General features: G+C 46.6%; 1 protein-coding gene across 2 annotated transcripts; it reads left to right on the forward strand.

The window, feature by feature from the left end:
* ZNF691 (zinc finger protein 691) lies at positions 1,511 to 6,898 on the forward strand. 2 transcript variants are annotated; one of them, XM_005678591.2, is made up of 2 exons: positions 1,511 to 1,590; positions 5,336 to 6,898. In XM_005678591.2, exon 2 carries the CDS (start codon positions 5,445 to 5,447, stop codon positions 6,291 to 6,293), a length of 849 nt encoding a protein of 282 aa, XP_005678648.2. In that variant the 5' UTR covers positions 1,511 to 1,590; positions 5,336 to 5,444; the 3' UTR covers positions 6,294 to 6,898. The 2 variants fall into 2 exon arrangements, with proteins under 2 accessions (XP_005678648.2, XP_005678649.2); XM_005678592.3 differs by having other exon boundaries at positions 1,528 to 1,590; positions 5,436 to 6,898.

Here is an 18,196-nt window from a genome sequence, read left to right on the forward strand (position 1 = left end):
GTGACTATCCCAGTCTTAAAACGGATTCACATTGTTCACACTGGTTGCACCCAAGAAAACTTACCAACAGGAAAAAGAACTGACATTTGTGGTGGCAGAAGTATTACATATGTTAAGTCATTTAATTCTTACAGTAATTCAGCCAGGGATTTTACAGGGGAAGGAAATAACGCAAGGTGGTAGAACTGGGATTATAAATCTAGTGTGTCTGTCTCTGAAGACAATACTCTTTTTTCGCTTTGCACTGAAATACCTTGAAGATGTGAGAGGCTTGTAGAATTTTAGCCTACATATTTGATTAGATTTTTAAAAAATTAAACCTGAAGGAAAAAAACCCTTAATCCTGGATAGTGGTCTTGTTGTGTCTGAATCGATGAACAAAAGTCAAGTTTAACTAAGTAGCACTCAGAGAAATCTCTGCGCAGGGACTTCAGGAAACTGGAGGTGGTTCCTTGGCCAGGGAATGTTTAGCTTCTCCGATAAAGGTATTGGATTAGTTGATCTTTCAACTCCCTTTCAGGGAGAGGCATAAATTAGGAGTACCGAATTAACAGATATAAACTAGTATCCATAAAATAGATAAGCAACATGTATTTACTGTGGCACACAGGCAATTACACACAATATCTTGAAATAACCTATCATGGAATATAATCTGTAAACAACAACTAGCCCCTTATCACTATGCTACGCACCTGAAACTAACACAATATTGTAAATCAGCTATGAAAGGTGAAGTCGCTCAGTCGTGTCCGACTCTTTGCGACCCTGTGGACTGTAGCCCGTGGCTCCTCCGTCCTTGGGATTCTCCAGGCAAGAATACTCAAGTGGGTTGCCATTTCCTTCTCCAGAGGATCTTCCCCAACCAGGGATCGAACCCAGCTCTCCCGCATCGCAGGCTGATGCTTTAACCTCTGAGCCACCAGGGAAGCCCCCTAACTATACTGCATAATAAATAAATAGACTCCTCTCCAGTTCCCAAATCCTTTGACTTTAAATTATGAACCTCCAGTGGGGCGCGGGATTCTGGGTTCGGGGGATGTCTACAGGGCCGCCAAGGGTGTCAAATTTAGAGTGAAGAAGAAATTCTGAATTCGTGACCCCTAGGAGAAGGAAATGGCAACCCACTCCAGTGTTCTTGCCTGGAGAATCCCAGGGACGGGGTGCCTGGTGGGCTACCGTCCATGGGATCGCACAGAGTTGGACACGACTGAAGCGACCTAGCAGCAGCAGCAGATCATGTAGGTTAGCGCTACGTAGCCTACTGCTTCCCACACTGGTGGCCTGCACTTTGGGCTTTTAACGCCGGAGCGCAGCAGGAAGCCCTCGACCTTAAAGGGAATCCAGTCTCCACCACTAAATTCTAAACTTCTCAAATTTCTTCTCCGAGCCTATTATCTTCCACAGGACTACAACTCCCAGCAGGCCACGCCAGGGACTCTAGCGTTGTGGCAGCCAGTAGAAAGGAAAGGGAATCCTCAGGAACCAATCCTGAAGAGGTAGGGCGGATCCTTTCCGGGTTCCGGTTCCGGCTCCGCCCCCTGGCTCAGTGAGGCGGTACTGTTCCTGACCGCGAGACGCTGGAGCTAGGTGGGTTGGGGTCGGGCCCGAGGTCGCGGTGGGGAGGTGCTAGTGGCTTCGCGGGGAGCTCTCAGCTTAGTCCCTTTCCTGTCACCGGGCAGCTGTGGCTGTGGCTTTGTTCCGCGGACCCACTGGGGAACAAACGGGGCCCTGTGGTCCCTCGTCCCAACTCCTGGCCCCTTCCCCCGGCCTGCACGGCCAGCGTCTGGCTCCAAGCCCCTGCCTTCCCGCCCTTCTGTTTGCCTTTGAGTACCCAGTCCCGCTGCCACTGACCATATCTTCGGGGTCAGCTTCTCCTTCTCTCCTACCCCTCCGGCCCCACGCCCGCCCGGCAGCTCTGAACTTAGCTCCTCTACAACGCTCCAACCTCAGACTCCGCCCGGCTGCACACAACCCAGCCTCTTGGGTCGGGTTCCCACCCTGACCAGTCTCCTCGGACCCTCTGACTCTCTTGGTCCTCTTCTCTCTCTGACTCTTTATCCATCCCCTCACCCCCGTTCAGTTCGCAGTGCTCTCACACATTTCCCCTGATATTTCCAGGCTCCCTCCAAGTCTTGACTTGACCCTAAAGGCTCCTCAGACCACTTTCCAGCTTGGTCCCTTCCATCTAACCCAGGCCCTTGGCCTTCAGCATCTCTGATCACCAGCCCCATCTTCTTGGCTCTTACTTGTTAGATCTGGATCCTTTTCCACACCGTCTCAGTCCCTTCCACCTGTGGCCCTCCCTGTACCTCTGAACCTCCTGGGAAGACAAACCCCATGAGTCCCTTTTTCCCGAAATCTCTGAAATGTGATACGGAAATGCTTCTTTACCTGGCACTGTCTTCTTAGTAGATGGTGGGTTCCCCATCTCTGTCAGTCTTGCTCATCCATCCTGCAAGTCCTGACTCAAAGACGACCTTTTCCACGAAGCTGCTTATCCCTGAACTCTTCAGGGAGATGTGCCTGTGTCATCAGAACTCCCAGGGGACTGTATTTATTACTGGTGTAGCGCTTAAAAGCACTGGCTTTGGAGCGATGGGCATGGCTCCCAGTTCTGCCACTCATTGCCCTTGGGCAAACTACAAGTTTCCTGCTTCGTCTGGAACGTAACCTTCTACACATGTATGACAGTTTCTGGAGTTAGTGGCCCATGACGCTGCACTGTACCATAAAGTCTTTTAGGGTGGTGACTATAGTCTTAAGTCTTCTTATTCAACCTAGCATTCAGCTCTGGGAAGAGTCAGAGCTTGGTATATTGTGGATTCTCAGTATAGTAGGGTTGGCAGTGAGTGGAGGCTCTGTAGCTTGTTGCATAGAGAGATATTGGAGCCCTAGCTGGGATGGACAGGAGTAGGAGGTAAATTAAGGTCATATCCTTTCACTGATACTTAAAAAATTTTGAGCACAAGGTCTTGTGCTGGAGACATTACCAAAATGACCAGTCTCTGCCCACAAGTTGCTTATAAACTAATAGTGGGAACAGATTTGTAAACAGATAAAACACCATAAAAGCCAGTACAAGACTCTGTGAGTGCATGAAGGAGGAAGTGATCAGGAGTTAAGAGATTGCTAAGGAATGGTGGGTGAGAATAGATACAAGTAAGCATGAAATGGATTGTGGAGACAGGCCTGGTCTTCATTCAGTTTATTCAGCAAATATTTATTAAGGATCTTCTGTGTATGACTGCCACTGCTCTAGGAGTTTGGTTTACATTAATGAATAAAGCAAAGAACCTGGCCCTAATGGGACTTATGTTTTGCAGGGGGAGGCTTATACTAAATAATAGACATAAAGAACAGATCATTAGAAGGTGAGAAATGCTATCGGGCAAGGGGGAACTGAGTGTGGGGGAAGGGGTTATAATTTTTATTTTTTACTTTTTGTTTTGGAGGGGTTGTAATTTTTAAAGGGATCGTCAGAAAATAGTGACTAAGTATCAAGGAATAGTTTCTGATTTTTTTTTTTTTGCAGTTTTGAAAGTGAAGCAGCTTTTTTTTTTTTTTTTCAAACATTACTTACCTAGATTCTTGAAAAAAGAAACACTCTTAACAGATTGGTAGATTATAGTTTGCTTTCTTTTGTTTGAAATAAAGTTTTGTTAGGATACAGCCACACCCAGTCATTTACGGATTTTCTATGCCTGCTTTTATGATACAACAGCAGAGTCGAGTAGTTGCAACAGAGATCCTATGACCCCAAATATTTACTAAATATATATTCCCTGGTCCTTTACAGAAAAAGTTTACTAACCACCCCCCCACCCCACTCCTTAAAGGTTTAACAGATTGTCCATGTTTCACATTTTAGATTATATACACTGTACCATTTTTTAATTGAATTTTTTCCTTTCCTAACAAGATCATGTAAGAAATCTTTTTCATTCTTGCCTTCTTTACAGGGCTAGCATATAGTGTCTTCAACAGTTAGTCACAGCTGTCATGTACTGAATGACTAGTACGTGCCGCAGTTTACACTGAGCGTATGATAGGCATTTCCTCTAACAGTCCTGCTGTGTCAGTTGGTATCACAATTTCAGTGATACAGGAGTTGAGGCCCAGAGTGGTTGAGTAATTTGCAGAGTTGTAAAGACAGTGTATGTCACCACTGGGATCCAGCCCTAACTGTAGCTGGTGTCCCTTCCATTATTGTTTGTTGTTGTTTTCCACAAAGGATGAAGAATTGCCAGTCTTTCACTCACCGTCCTCAGTGTCCCATCGTAGCCTGGGCTCGCCTCGCTCATCCCCTTGTTCATGTCACTCTGCGGTATTTCCACCAGTCCGCTCTGCCTTTTGAAGTGCCGTTATTTCCTCAAGGTTCCGAGGAAACACCGCTCTCCTCTTGTCAGTCTTTCTCCCCCTCATTTGCCGTCCGTGCCTGTAGGGACTCTAAAGGAGTCTGTGTGGCTTAGCGAGCGCCTACTGACGTGTGCACAATAGGCCTGGGCACTGTGTTGGGGGCAGGGGGGGGCAGTGTGTGCCTGTGAGGCTGTGTGGTGTGAGAGTACAGCTGGCTGTGTGCATGGTGTGTGGTTGTGTAGCCATGTATGTGGTTCTGTGTATGGGAGGGCTGTGTATGGTGTGTGTGATTGGTACATGTGTGGCTGTGTACGTGTGACTGCATGATATGCACGAGTGTTGTAAGCGTGACTGTGTGTGTTTGGTGAGTATGACTGTGTGTGTGGTGTGAGACTGTGTGTAGGCGCTGCTCTCTGGGGTGTGTGAGTGGAAGTGGGCACTGCCCAGGCAGAACAGACACAGTGCAGCCCCTGCAGGGGATCTTGGAGGACCCAGATGTCCCCCTTTATTTGTTAGACTGTGGGGAGATGAGGAAGGGACGGTGGCAGAGCACTTGAGAGGATGCAGAGCTGGGCCTTGTGAGTGGGTAGGAGAGCCTCAGGACTTAGAGGCTCTGTTATTTTCTGTTTGAAAGCAGGCAGATAGAGGGATACTTGTAAGGAAGGTTTTTCCAGAAAAGGTTAAACAGAATGGGAATTTCTGTTAACTTAGTTAGAAAAATAAAACTCAGCCCCTAATGGAAGGTCCTACACTTGCAGGTGAATTAGTCTAGACTGTCTTGGTTTAGTGTGGTAGTAAGATAAGTGACATTATGCAAATTTCACAAATAACATCTTTTGGGGGTGGACAAAGCTGGGGGCCTTCCTTTTGCTCTGGTGGGTTACTTTATGTATCTGTGGAGGTTTGTCACTTGAAAGTTAGTAAAGGCATTCTTCCAAGTATTCCAGTTAATGGAATGAAATGGTTCTTTCTATAGGGATCATGAACTGGGACAGAATCAACCCAGGATAGAAGATTCGCTGGGGGCTGGCCTGACCCATGGAATAAAGGTGTTGGCCATTTGTGTTCATTCTCAGGATTCAGAGATGGGCAGTGAGAAGGAGCAGAGCCCAGAACAGCACCTGCCCGAGGAAGGGGAACGGGGTAATAAGCCATGGAGAGTGGATGACTCCAAGGTACTGGACGGGGAAAAAGAGCCTGGGCAAGCAAGCCCGTCGGAGGGGCCACAAGGGCCCCGTCCAGAAGAGCCAACGCAGGAAGTCGCTGTCTCTGCTGCAGAGCCAGAGGACCTCTCCGCTCATCGGAGGCCCGAGGTGGATGAGAAGCCCTTTGTATGTGTCCAGTGTGGCAAAACCTTCAACAACACCTCCAACCTGAGGACACACCAGCGCATCCACACGGGCGAGAAGCCTTACCAGTGCTCCGAGTGTGGTAAGAGCTTCTCCAGAAGCTCCAACCGGATCCGGCACGAGCGCATCCACCTGGAGGAGAAGCAGTACAAGTGCCCCAACTGCGAGCAGAGCTTCCGGCGGCACGCGGACCTCACCACGCACCAGCAGGACCACCTGGGCCGGCGGCCCTTCCGCTGCGACCTCTGTGGCAAGAGCTTCGGCCAGAGCGCGGCGCTGGCCGTGCACTACCGGACCCACCTGGAGCCCGCGCCCTACATCTGCTGCGAGTGCGGGAAGAGCTTCAGCAACAGCTCCAGCTTCGGCGTGCACCACCGCACCCACACGGGCGAGCGGCCCTACGAGTGCTCCGAGTGCGGGCGGACCTTCAGCGACATCTCCAACTTCGGGGCGCACCAGCGGACTCACAGGGGCGAGAAGCCCTACCGGTGCACCGCGTGCGGGAAGCACTTCTCCCGCAGCTCCAACCTCATCCGCCACCAGAAAACCCACCGGGGGGAGCAGGCCGGCAGAGAGTCCAGCTGAAGAGGCCGAGGGAGCGAGGACAGGGCGAGGGGCCCCAGCCTAGCGCAGAAAGGTCTTTAGGAGCCACTGCTGCCACCTTGACCTCAAGCCCTTCTCCCACTTTGGAGAAGGGTTTTCTGTTGCCTCTGAAGCCAGGATCTCCAGGAAGTCAGAGAAGGGACTCTGAGTAAAAATCTACATTTTTCAGGCCAGTTTCTTGTGGTAGAGATAGTCAGAGGACTCGATCTTAGTTTCATCTCCTTGAGGTGAAAGAGAAATAGGGTAGGCTTAGTACTTGCTTATATCCTTAGGGTGACCTTCCCTGGCCTTTAAGGAAGTTCCTGTGCGATAAGCATCACTGTCTGGAGGGCCTCTGTATTGTATGTGGACTGCTTGAGCTTAGGGCGCACTGCAGGGGTGCGCCCACTGTGCTGCAGCTGGCCAGGGAGGAAGGGGCTTCCCAGGCCTGGAGAAGAGGTCTGAGGTCCTACTTTAGGAATGAAAGGGAAACCCTCAAGGAGCCATGATCCAGGGACCTTCACATTCCCTCAGGTGTGTGACTTGTCACCCCCAGCCCAGCGTGCATCTGTTTCCCCAGGATTAGCAGTAAAACCCTTTAATGAAAAGGGCCTGTGTACTTATTTGGGGGCATCAAAGAGGTGGGGAGATGGTCGCACTGCCACCACTCTGGAAGGGAGTTGAATTTCAAGAAAGAATGGGCGACTGCTCTGAAAAGCGGAAGGAAGCAGCTAACTGAGGTCTGTGAGGAGGAAGGGGAGAGAGGGGGGAGTAGTAGTGACTGAGTGTCTGCTGTGCGCCCTGGAGGCCGCAGCCACGTTCCCATTCTTCATCCAGTGCTGCAGGGGCGGATGTGGAGGAGACAAGTGAGGAGAGGCGGAATCGCCTGCTGTGGTCACAGGATGGGAATGCTGGTGGAGCCGGGGTTCACGCCGGGGTCCCCCTTGTTTCTGAGCTGATGCTCTTTCACTGCATTCACCTCGCTGGCTTCCAAAGGAGCCACTCAGGGAGCTGGCCTGGGGCCAGCTGATTTCCTAGAAGCGGGAGCTAGCGCACGGCCTCTTGAGACAGTCCCGGACCCTTTGCTCTGTGGGACGTCAGTGCCAAGCATGAGAACCTTTTCAACTTTAGACTGATAGTTGATTGACACTACTCTGTGCCTAGGAAATAGGATAGTAACTTGGAATAGGGGCTGAGGGGTGGGACAAGATGAACCTAGAGTCTTTGCCCTTAGTAGCAGCAGTTTAGTTCCTAAGGTTGGGACAGCTTGGTAGAGGTCAGGCCTGGCTTCCTGCCCTTCTGAACGCTTGACTCCATGTGGCAAGTTTTCAGTGTTTTCTGCATTAAAGTTTATAGAGTTCACCCAGATTTCCTCCAACAAATCCAAAAGACCCCTGTCTCTGGCCACTCTGGGGTTTTGTTCTTCCAGAGTGAGGGGCCTTCTTCATCTGTCACCAGCTGGCAGAATGTGCCTGGCACAGCTGATGACCTGACTACAATGGGATCCTGCCATCCACCCAGGAGGGGATGTGCCTTTATTTTTTCTAACCATAAAAGATGATTTCCAAACAATTCCCTGATATTTGTAGGGTCCTTTTTAGTTTACCAAGCACTTTTATTTCATATACATTTTCCTGCTCCTTGAAAATCTTCATACAAAGTATTTTAAACATACAGTCACCCAACTTGTATGTATAACTTGCTCCCTAATAATAGAAGTTGCCAGGGACTTCCTGGCTGTACAGTGGTTTAAGACTGCTTCCACTGCAGGGCTGCAGGTTTGATCCTGGCTGGGGAGCTAAAATCTCTCATGCCATGTGGCCAAAAATAAAACTTAGAAGTTGCCATCTAACACCTACTGAGCACCAGTTATTTCTGATTTGCATGACTAGTGTGTAAAGTAGCAGTATCCCCATTTTGAAGATAAGGAAATTCTGAGGGTTTGAATGACCTGACTTAATGGCTGAGCTAGGATTCCAGTTAGGCCAGCTCTTCGTTTTTGCTCATTACCAAGCTAAGTCTGCTGGTCTCTCAGTCTGGGGAGCTCGGTAACATTAACCTTCTAGACCCACAGCCTTAGTGACAACTGCTATGACTTGGAGTCTTGCCAGTAAGACCTGCTTTGAGCTTGCTGGCCCATTTCATTTACACGTTTCTTTTGGTGTTGGTCCAGGCTATTGAGTTCTGATTAGCCTATTCATTCACTCTCTGATTTCTTTTTTTTTTTGCTAACTTCCTTTTCTTCTTCATTCCTTTTTCCTCCTCCCTTCTCCCTTCCCCTTCTCTCCTCCGTCCCCATTCTGTGCCTCTCGCTTCCTCCTAGTTACTAGGAGTACTGACAGTGAGGATATGGCTTCTATATTCTCTAGTGTGGGGTGGCTGCTAGGTTTCAACAGCAGGCAAACCTGAAAGGGTGGGGCTCCCATCAACACCTGGCACTTGATCCTCGTGTAGTGACCACCCACAGCCTCCCTGCCTCTGGACTGAATTCACATGAAGCCCCTTCCTCTCCCATCAGCCTGCATGCAATTCAGTTCCATCCACCAACATTTATGAAGCAGCTATTATGTGTCAGGAAGCAGGGAATTCTCCCTGCCTCACCTAAGGGAGTTCCTGAGAGGATCCAGAGCAGGGAAGAGATGTTCTGGGTAGGTGTGGAGAAGGGAAAAGCTGAGCACGCATAGCCTATGTACAGGCCCTCTCTCTCTTCCTTCAGCACTGGAGGACCTTGACCCCTGAACTCCCCTCTATGATAGGAAAGATCTAAGGGACATCAACACAGCCATAGCCAGAGCTCATGGGTCCCGACTTCTGTTGAGATAGGCAGTCACCCCTGGTCTCCTTATGCTCTGAAAGTTCTGGGTTCCTTCTGCTATGAGATCCCAGATGAAAGGAGAGGCCCACATGTATCTTTACCTGCAGGTCTTGCCACCTACCATCCAGCACTCCTTGGAATCAAGGCATTTTCCCGGTCTCTAGTCCACAGAGAGACGTCACCCCATTACGATTTGGGTAACAATACTTCTTTCCCATTCTGTCTCACAACACCATAGTGCAGGCAAATTACAGGATTGCTTTTGATGGAGCCCAGAAGATAGGCCTGGAACCAGCCCTACACAGGTTTGGGTATTGGGAAATGGTGATTATAACAGCATTTACTATTGATCCTAATTTTAAGTCTTCATAGTTCTGAAAGGTAGTTATTGTTGCCATTTTGCCGACGATGAAATCGAGGTTCAGTTCAATTAAGTAATTTGCTCATTTAAGGTCATGTGGCCACTAGGTGGCTCACCTGGGATTTTAACCAACCCAGACCTGATCCTAAGGCCTTCTTAATGACATGGTAATTGAGCCTTGCTCCCTGGACCCTGACTCCCTGTCAGGTCCCACTACTCCTTAGAGGGGTCCTGTCCCAGAAGGATGGTCTTTCACGTCTCTGTCATGGTTATTTGGCCTGGCCTAGGGATCGATGTTCCTGGAGAAGATGGGGTGTACTGAGCCGAGGCCAGGCTGCTGTGGGTGAGGTCTGAACAAGAACAGGGATCAGCTGGAGCCCTGTGAGGCTCCTCCTTGTTCTCCTTCCCCAGTAGGTTGTCTTCTGGGCAGTACAACATCTTGCTCTAGTCCCCGGGGTGATTTGGGACCCTGGGACAACCAGGGCTTGCTCTTCCTCTTCATTGGACACTGAGAAGCGGACTCTTTCGTCTGCTCTGGGACACTGTCCCAGGCCTCAGCTTACTGCCCCGAGGCTCCCACCCTGGGTTTAATTTTCACCAACGCTAATGTGAGACACCAGACCAGGGTACAGCCTGCAGAGCTCCTTCACCTGCAGTAGCAGGCCAGTGATGGGAGAGGGAGGAGCCTCCAGGAAGAGGTGAAAAATAACTACCACTTGACCCTTCAGAGTTCTTGCCTGAGATCCATGTCACAAAAGACAGATGAACTGGAGAAAAACAAGTTTATTCATGTGTATATCTCACAAACCTGAGAGACACCCAGGGAAAATGAGTGAACTCACCTAGGTGGTCTACTGTGTTCAGTTGTGTCCAACTCTGCCACCCCATGTAGCCCACCAGGCTCCTATGTCTGGGATTTCCCAGGCAAGAATACTGGAGTGGGTTGTCACTTCCTTCTCCAGGGGATCTTCCCAACCCGGGGATCGAATTCACATCTCCTGCGATCTTTACCACTGAGCCACCTGGGAAGCCCTACGTGGCCTAAACCAGCAGTTTAAATACCATCTTTAGCCAAAGACAAATAAAGGTGAGGGTGAGGAAGCCAGCCAGTTCCAGGAGGTTGCCAGGAAGAGCAGGGTAAACAGCTTAAGGTTTGTTATGCAGATTAAGTGTCTGCCTTCCCCATCAGTAAGATTCTCTAACTATTTAGTTGTTTTCTCCTAGTGCAGCAAGGGAGACACCCTCACAAATAGAGATTTCCTTTATAAGTGTAAATTTGCCTTTCAAAAAAAGTAATTCCTACTCTGTTTTTCTGAGTCATTCCTTCTGACTGTGGGAGACTGGCACTTAAACCCAGCGTTCCAAGGCAGGATGATAGGTGTCATTCACAGTCGTGCCCAGGGGTCTGTGGGAGCAGCCCCGGGGAGGGCCCTAACCTGGCCTGTACTGGACACTGGCCCCCAGGAGTGAATAGGACAGTCTTTCCTGCTAGGAAATCAGAGGAAGGGAAACTCCCTTCTGAACAAGGTGCTGGGGGAACACAGGCAGGATGCCTAAACTCTTCACAGGAGAGGAGAAGGCTGAGCGGATTGAATCTGGTCTTGGAGAATGAGTAAGTGTTTACTAGTTAAAGAAGAGGAAGGCTATTTCTGATGGAAGGGAAGCTTTAGTGTTTTAGGGAACAGTGAAATATTTGAGGTAGTGAAGGTTGTCCTGGGTGAGAAGATGAGGTTGGTAAGGTAGCTGGAGACTGGGTCCTGAAGGGTGTTGGATTTCAGGTTGTGGATGGTAGAGAATTTTAAAGCCAAGAGATAGCATGATCACATTCATGCCTGAGGTTCCTGTGGTCTGTGTAATCCTCTGTGTCAACAAAAAATTAATCAGGCAATCTAAGAAAGAAATGGAAAATTTTATTTGAGCCATACTGAGGATTATGACTCAGGAACAGCCTCTCAGAAAGCTCCGAGAACTGTTCCACCCATTAGAGGCCAAAGAAAAGTTATATAAATTTTTGAGATAGAGGGTTGTACATTAAGTGTTATTGACAGTTTACACAATCCAGATCTGTGTGTACAAAGCAAGCAGTGGGCCATGGGTCATCATGGCCCCTTCCAAGATGAAGAAGGAAGGTTTTCTCCCAGAAAGTTATAACCCTTGATGAGATTAAGAAGAAATGTTATCTCCAAATGAGGTCTGGTCAGTGCAGGCGCATAACATAGTAAAGGGGAGGGAGAGGAGAAAATAAAAATTTTATTTAAAATTTTGTCTTACCATAGAATATCAATTTTATTTCATCACTTGTTTGTCTCCATTTGCTTAATCACAGAACTAAGCACCTTTATGAGTTCCCTGGAACGTCCTGTCATATTAGGCATTTGTACAGCTCAAATCCCTTCGAGAGACGGGGAATCTTGCGGAGGGGTCTCATCAGGGAGTGGCACTAACTTGCCCTTCTTTCCTCCCATCACTGTCCTTACTCCTCTCTCAGATTGCTGTGGAAACTCCAGGTCATTTTACTCTATTATAAAAAAGCTGTTCAGCTGTCCTCAACTTCTGATAATTTGTATATGCAAACACATCAAGGGACTCAGCAGAACAAAGGCCTCACCACTTAACAGTGGTACAGTTCAGTCACTCAGTTGTGTCCAACTCTTGGCGACAGTGGTACAGTTCAGTTCAGTTCAGTCGCTCAGTCGTGTCCGACTCTTTGCGACCCCATGAATCTCAGCACGCCAGGCCTCCCTGTCCATCACCAACTCCCGGAGTTCACTCAGACTCACGTCCATCGAGTCAGTGATGCCATCCAGCCATCTCATCCTCTGTCATCCCCTTCTCCTCCTGCCCCCATCGCTCCCAGCATCAGAGTCTTTTCCAAAAAGCAGTTGTAAAAAAAATCCAAACGACAAATATCCTGGAAGATTTGCAAAGCACGTGAACATATTAAGGGTTCAAGATGGTCATGTGAGCACAAGTGGTTTCCACTTCTTTCTGAGACCCCCATTAAAAGGACAGAATAAGAATATAAACACCTAACAGCAAAGAGAATGGCAGGGAGAGGGGGTGGCAGGTGAAGCAATGTCAACACCTCTCTAGAAGTGGATGACAACACATTCGTGGTTCAGCGGAGTGGAGGAAGCCACGGCCCAGAAGGTAGGTGATGGACGTGACAGCCAGTCTTCCTGGCCAGATCCCACAGAGGCTCTGAGTTCGTAACCAGTTCATGTCATGTCCGAGGACCTAAAAATGAGGGCGCTGGTAGGAGCTCTTTCTGTGCAGAAGCTTGTACCAGTCAGTCCCCTACCCCTCAACCTTCAAAATGGAGAGTGATTGGCACTTACTTTCAGACAAGCAACACACCACACACACACACAGCCAAACCAAGAAGAATCATTCTATGGAAATCCACTGAGTCCCTAGGAGAAATCTAGGGTGTTTAATGCGGTGTTGACATCTCAGAATAAAACTTTTGTTATTCTGACATTTATAAGCCCCCCACCCTTCCCCACCAAGAATCACCCAAACACTCACCCTGTAGTAATTCCCGACAGAAAACTCTACTGCCCAACGTCCTTCATGGTCCCGCGCAGGAAGCAGACACGGCCGCGGAGGAGCACAGCAACGGGAGCACCCAGCATCACTACTGAGATCGCTGGTCCGTGACTCTATGAACACACAATCCGCAGCACTAGAATTATAGAGGCAGTTAGAAGCGTGAGAGGCAACGTAAGCAGAGTAGGTGACGCCGGACAACAAAGTTATAATGGCCCAGTGAACGTGAGAGTGGAGTCGCTCAGCCGTGTCCGACTCTGCGACCCCGTGGGCTGTAGCCCACCAGGCTTCTCCGTCCCTGGGCTTCTCCAGGCAAGAGTACTGGAGTGGGGTGCCACTGCTTTCTCCAGATCTTCCCGACTCAGGGACTGAACCTGGGTCTCCTGCATTGTAGGCGGACACTTTACCGTCTGTGCCACGAGGGAAGTCCAGTAGAATCATTTTTAAAAAATTGATTATAGTTCATTTGTAATACTCTATTGGTTTCTGGTATACAACATAGTGACTCGGGATTTTTATAGCTAATACTCCATTTAAAATGATTACATTGGCTATATTCTCTGTGCTGTACAATATATCCTTGTACTTCATTTTATAGAGAGGAGTTAGCAACTTAGCCCCTAACCCCATCTTGTCCCTTCCTCTCCCTGACTGGTGACCACTAGTTTGCTCTCTGTTTCTGTGAGTCTGCTTCTGTTTGGTTATATTCATTCATTTTACTTTTTAAATTTCACATATAAGGGATAACATAAAGTATTTGATTCATTTCACTAAGCATAATGCCTCCAGGTCCATCCATGTTATTGCAAATAGCAAAATTTCATTCTTTTCATGGCTGAGTAATATTCCACTGTATGTATATATGTGTGTGTGTGTGCATGTGTGTGTGTGTGTGTGTGCATGTGTGTGTGTGTGTATATATATGTACACCACATCTTCTTTATTCATTCATCTGCTGAGGGACACTTGGCTTGTTTCCATATCTTGGCCATTGTAAATAATGCTGCTATGAGCATTGAGATGCATTTATCTTTTTGAGTTGGTATTTTTGTCTTTTTTTTGGCTATATATCCAGGATAGAATTGCTGGGTCATATGGTAGTTCTATTTTTAGTTTTTTGAGAAACCTTACTGTTTGCCATAGTGGCAGCACTAATTACATTCCCACCAACAGTGTACAAGTTTCCTTATTCTCCACATTCTCGCCAACGTTTGTTATCTGTGGTCTTGTTGATGATAGCCATTCTGACAGGTATGAAGTGATATCTTGTGGTTTTAATTTCTTTGATGACTAGTGGTGTTGAACATCATTTCATATGCCTATTGGCCATCTGCATACTTTCTTTGGAAAAGTGTGTTAACTCTTCTGAACATTTTGAAATTGAGTTGTTTATTGTTTTGATGTGGAGTTGTATGAGCTGTTTATATATTTTGGATATTAACCCCTTATTGGACATATGATTTGCCAATGTTTCCGCCCACTCATTAGGTTGACTTTTCATTTTTGTTGAGGTTTCCTTTGCTGTGCAAAAGCTTTTAAGTCTAATTAGGTCCCATTTATTTTTTCTTTCATTTCCTTTGCCTTAGGAGATCCCCTAAAATACTGCTGTGACTTCTGCTTATGCTTTCTTCTAGGAGTTTTTGGTTTCTGGTTATACATTTAGGTCTTTAATTTATTTTGAGTTTACTTTTCCATATGATGTAAGAAAATGTGCTAATTTCATTCTTTTACATGTTACTGTCCAGTTTTCCCAGCACCACTTATTGAAGAGACTGCCTTTCCCTTATTGTATATCCTCACTTCCTTTGTTAGAACTTAATTGACCATAAAGGTGTGGGCTTATTTCTGGGCTCTCTGGCACAATAGAATCTTTAAAAACTCTAGAGATATCCTCAGGGAGATCTGGCAAGATACTACCTCTATAGAACAAGAAGGTTGCTACTGGAAAGAGACCAACTGGAAATCGGAAACAGCTTTTGGATATTAAAATTGTGTGTTAAGTCGCTTGGGTCGTGTCTGACTGTTTGCACCCCATGGACTGTAGCCTGCCAGGCTGTGTCCAAGGGATTCTCCAGGCAGATACTGGGGTGGATTTCCATTTTCTCCTGCAGGAGATCTTCCCAACTTGAGATCAAACCCGCGTCTCTTATGTCTCCTGCATTGGCAGGAGTTCTTTACCACTAGCGCCACCTGGGAAGCCCTTATGGGTATTAAGCATTTGATAGATAAAATATGATATTCAAGAAACCACTTGGAAGATAACATCGAGAAAAGCCCCTAAAATGTAAGGCAAAAATACAGAGATAGGGAAAGAGGAAATAAGTGACACAGAAGTTCAGCTTCGTATGATGAAGACTGCTGACTGTTCTCCAAAATCTGTCCACCTATTTTGTTTGGAGCACTTAACTAGTATTTCCCAGTCTCCTTTGCCATCAGGTGTAATCCTCTCATTTAAGTTCTTGCCAATGGAAAATGAGCAGAAATGATACAGGACGTTCCTCAGCCAAGGCACTCAGGAAAGCAAGCGTGCCTTCACATCATCTTCTTTCCCTTTTTCACCAGCTGTAATGGTTGCAGATTGTACAATGTCCTAGTGTGGATTTGCCAGATAAAGCACAGGACACCAAGTTAAATTTTAATTTCAGATAAACAATGAATCATTTTTAGTTGGATGCACATTTCACAGCTGTTAATGAGACAGAAACACATTTTTTTTTTAATACTCCAAACCACTGTGTTGTTTGGTCTCTTTATTACAGCACCCTAATCTTTCATCCTGATATTTACAGGTGAGTTTCTGCTATAATAAGACTGTGGCTCATCATACTATGTATGATGTCTTACTCTTGCCATTGGTCATGTCTCCTCCACATTTTAGCATCTCTAAAGCTAAAATAAATCCAATAATTGATTGGATGTTTTAGATAAAATACCATATTATAAGAAAGAGAGGAGGCCATGATCTCAGCAAGATAGTGGAATAGGAAGTCCCAGGCATCAGTCTTAAACCGAGACACCAACTTAACAACAATGTACAGACCAAAATACCTTTTTTGAGAACTCTAGAAACCCACAAGCAAGCACAGCTCAACGTGGGTTGGTTTTCTGGGGTTGGGATGAGACTGGGAAGAAGAGTGGAATATGCATGCAATATTCTGGCTTTTCAGAGGGTTGCCCAAGGGACTAGTTTCTGTTTCCCTTGATTTGCGATACTGATGCAGAGCCAAAATACTTGCGATGCCACTGAGCACAACATACTTTGTGATCCTGCTAGGTGAGGTGGCTTCAGTTCAGTTCAGTCGCTCAGTCGTGTCCGACTCTGCGACCCCAAGGACTGCAGCACACCGGGCCTCCCAGTCCATCACCAACTCCCAGAGCTAACTCAAAACTCATGTCCCTTGAGTCAGTGATGCTATCCAACCATCTCATCCTCTGTCGTCCCCTTCTCCTCCCACCTTCAATCTTTCCCAGCATCAGTGTCTTTTCCAATGAGTCAGTTCTTCACATCAGGTGGCCAAAGTATTGGAGGTTCCGCTTCAGCATCAGTCATTCCAATGAACATCCAGGACTGATCTCCTTTAGGATGGACTGGTTTGATGTCCTTGCAGTCCAAGGGACTCTCAAGAGTCTTCTCCAACACCACAACATCAATTCTTCGGCACTCAGCTTTCTTTATAGTCCAACTCTCGCATCCATACATGACTACTGGAAAAAGCATAGCTTTGACTAGATGGATCTTTGTTGGCAAAGTAATGTCTCTGCTTTTTAATATGCTGTCTAGGTTGGTCATAACTTTTCATCCAAGGAGCAAGCGTCTTTTAATTTCATGGCTGCAGTCACCATCTGCTGTGACAGTAGAACCAGAGAACTTTCAGTACCACAGACAGACACTAGAGGGAGCAAGAGATTGCAAAAAAGGAAACTGGAAAAGAAACCAGCATGTGCCTGCGTGCTAAGTTGCTTTAGCTGTGTCCGACTCTTTGCAACCCTATGGACTGTAGCCTGCCAGGCTCCTCTGTATATGGGATTCTCCAGGCAAGAATACTGGATTGGCTTGCCATGCCCTTCTCCAGGGGATCTTTCTGACTCAGGGATCAACATACTTCGTGATCCCGTTTGGTGAGGTGGCTTGATGCTGTAGCACCAGAGAACTTTCAGTGGCCACAGACAGACACCAGAGGGAGCAAGAGATTATGAAAAAGAAACCAGCAGCCCTCTCTAATTGGAAAATTTGCTACACAAGCTCGGAGAAGTTGTATCCACCAAAAATGTTTTCAGAGATCCCCAGAATCTCTAGTGAGGCTATTAAAGGTCTTCCCCTGAATGAAGCCAGTCCATTAAATCAGGAATATGATGCATGAACAAAAGGAGGATACCAACAAAGAGAAACTATAAAAAAAGAACCAAATTCTAGAGCTACAGGATGCAACTAAGTGAATTGAAATCTTTTTAGGGGGGTTCAACAGCACACTTGATCAAACAGAAGAAAGAATCAGCAAACTCAAAGAAGGTCATCTGAAATTATTTAGAGTCAGAGGATCAATAACGAAAAAGAAAGTGAAGAAAAGCTAAGGGACTTATGGGATAACACAGAGTAAACCAATATATGCATTATGGGAGTTCCAGAAAGAGAAAAGAGAGAGAAAAGGACAGAGAGCATGTTTGAAGAAATAATGGTCAAAAATCTCCCCAGACGAGAAAGATTGGTGTTAATTCTTCTTTAAATACTTGGTAGAATTTTCCTATGAAGCCATCTGGTCTTGGACCTTTTGTTGTTGGGAGCATTTTGATTACAGATTTAATCTCTTTAGGAGTTATTGGTCTGTTCAGATTTTCTGTTTCTTTGTAATTCATCTTTGATATATTGTAAGTTTCCAAAATTTATCCATTTCTTTTAGGTTATCCAATTTGCTGGCACATAATTTTTCACAGAAGTCTCTTATGAGTCTTCTTATTTCTGTGGCATAAGAAAGGTAGATAGATAAAGATATAAAAGGAATGGAAGAGGTAATTTTTTCTCTATTTACAAATGAACTGACCTTACATGTAGAAAACCCCAAAGACTTCATGAAAAAACTGTTAGAACTAATAAATTCAGTACAGTTGTAGAATAAAAAATCAGTATACAAAAATCAGTCGCATTTCTAACAACACTCCTATATATTAATAATGAATTAGCTG

Source organism: Capra hircus, chromosome 3 (genome assembly GCF_001704415.2).
Source record: "Capra hircus breed San Clemente chromosome 3, ASM170441v1, whole genome shotgun sequence".
NCBI lineage: Eukaryota > Metazoa > Chordata > Mammalia > Artiodactyla > Bovidae > Capra > Capra hircus.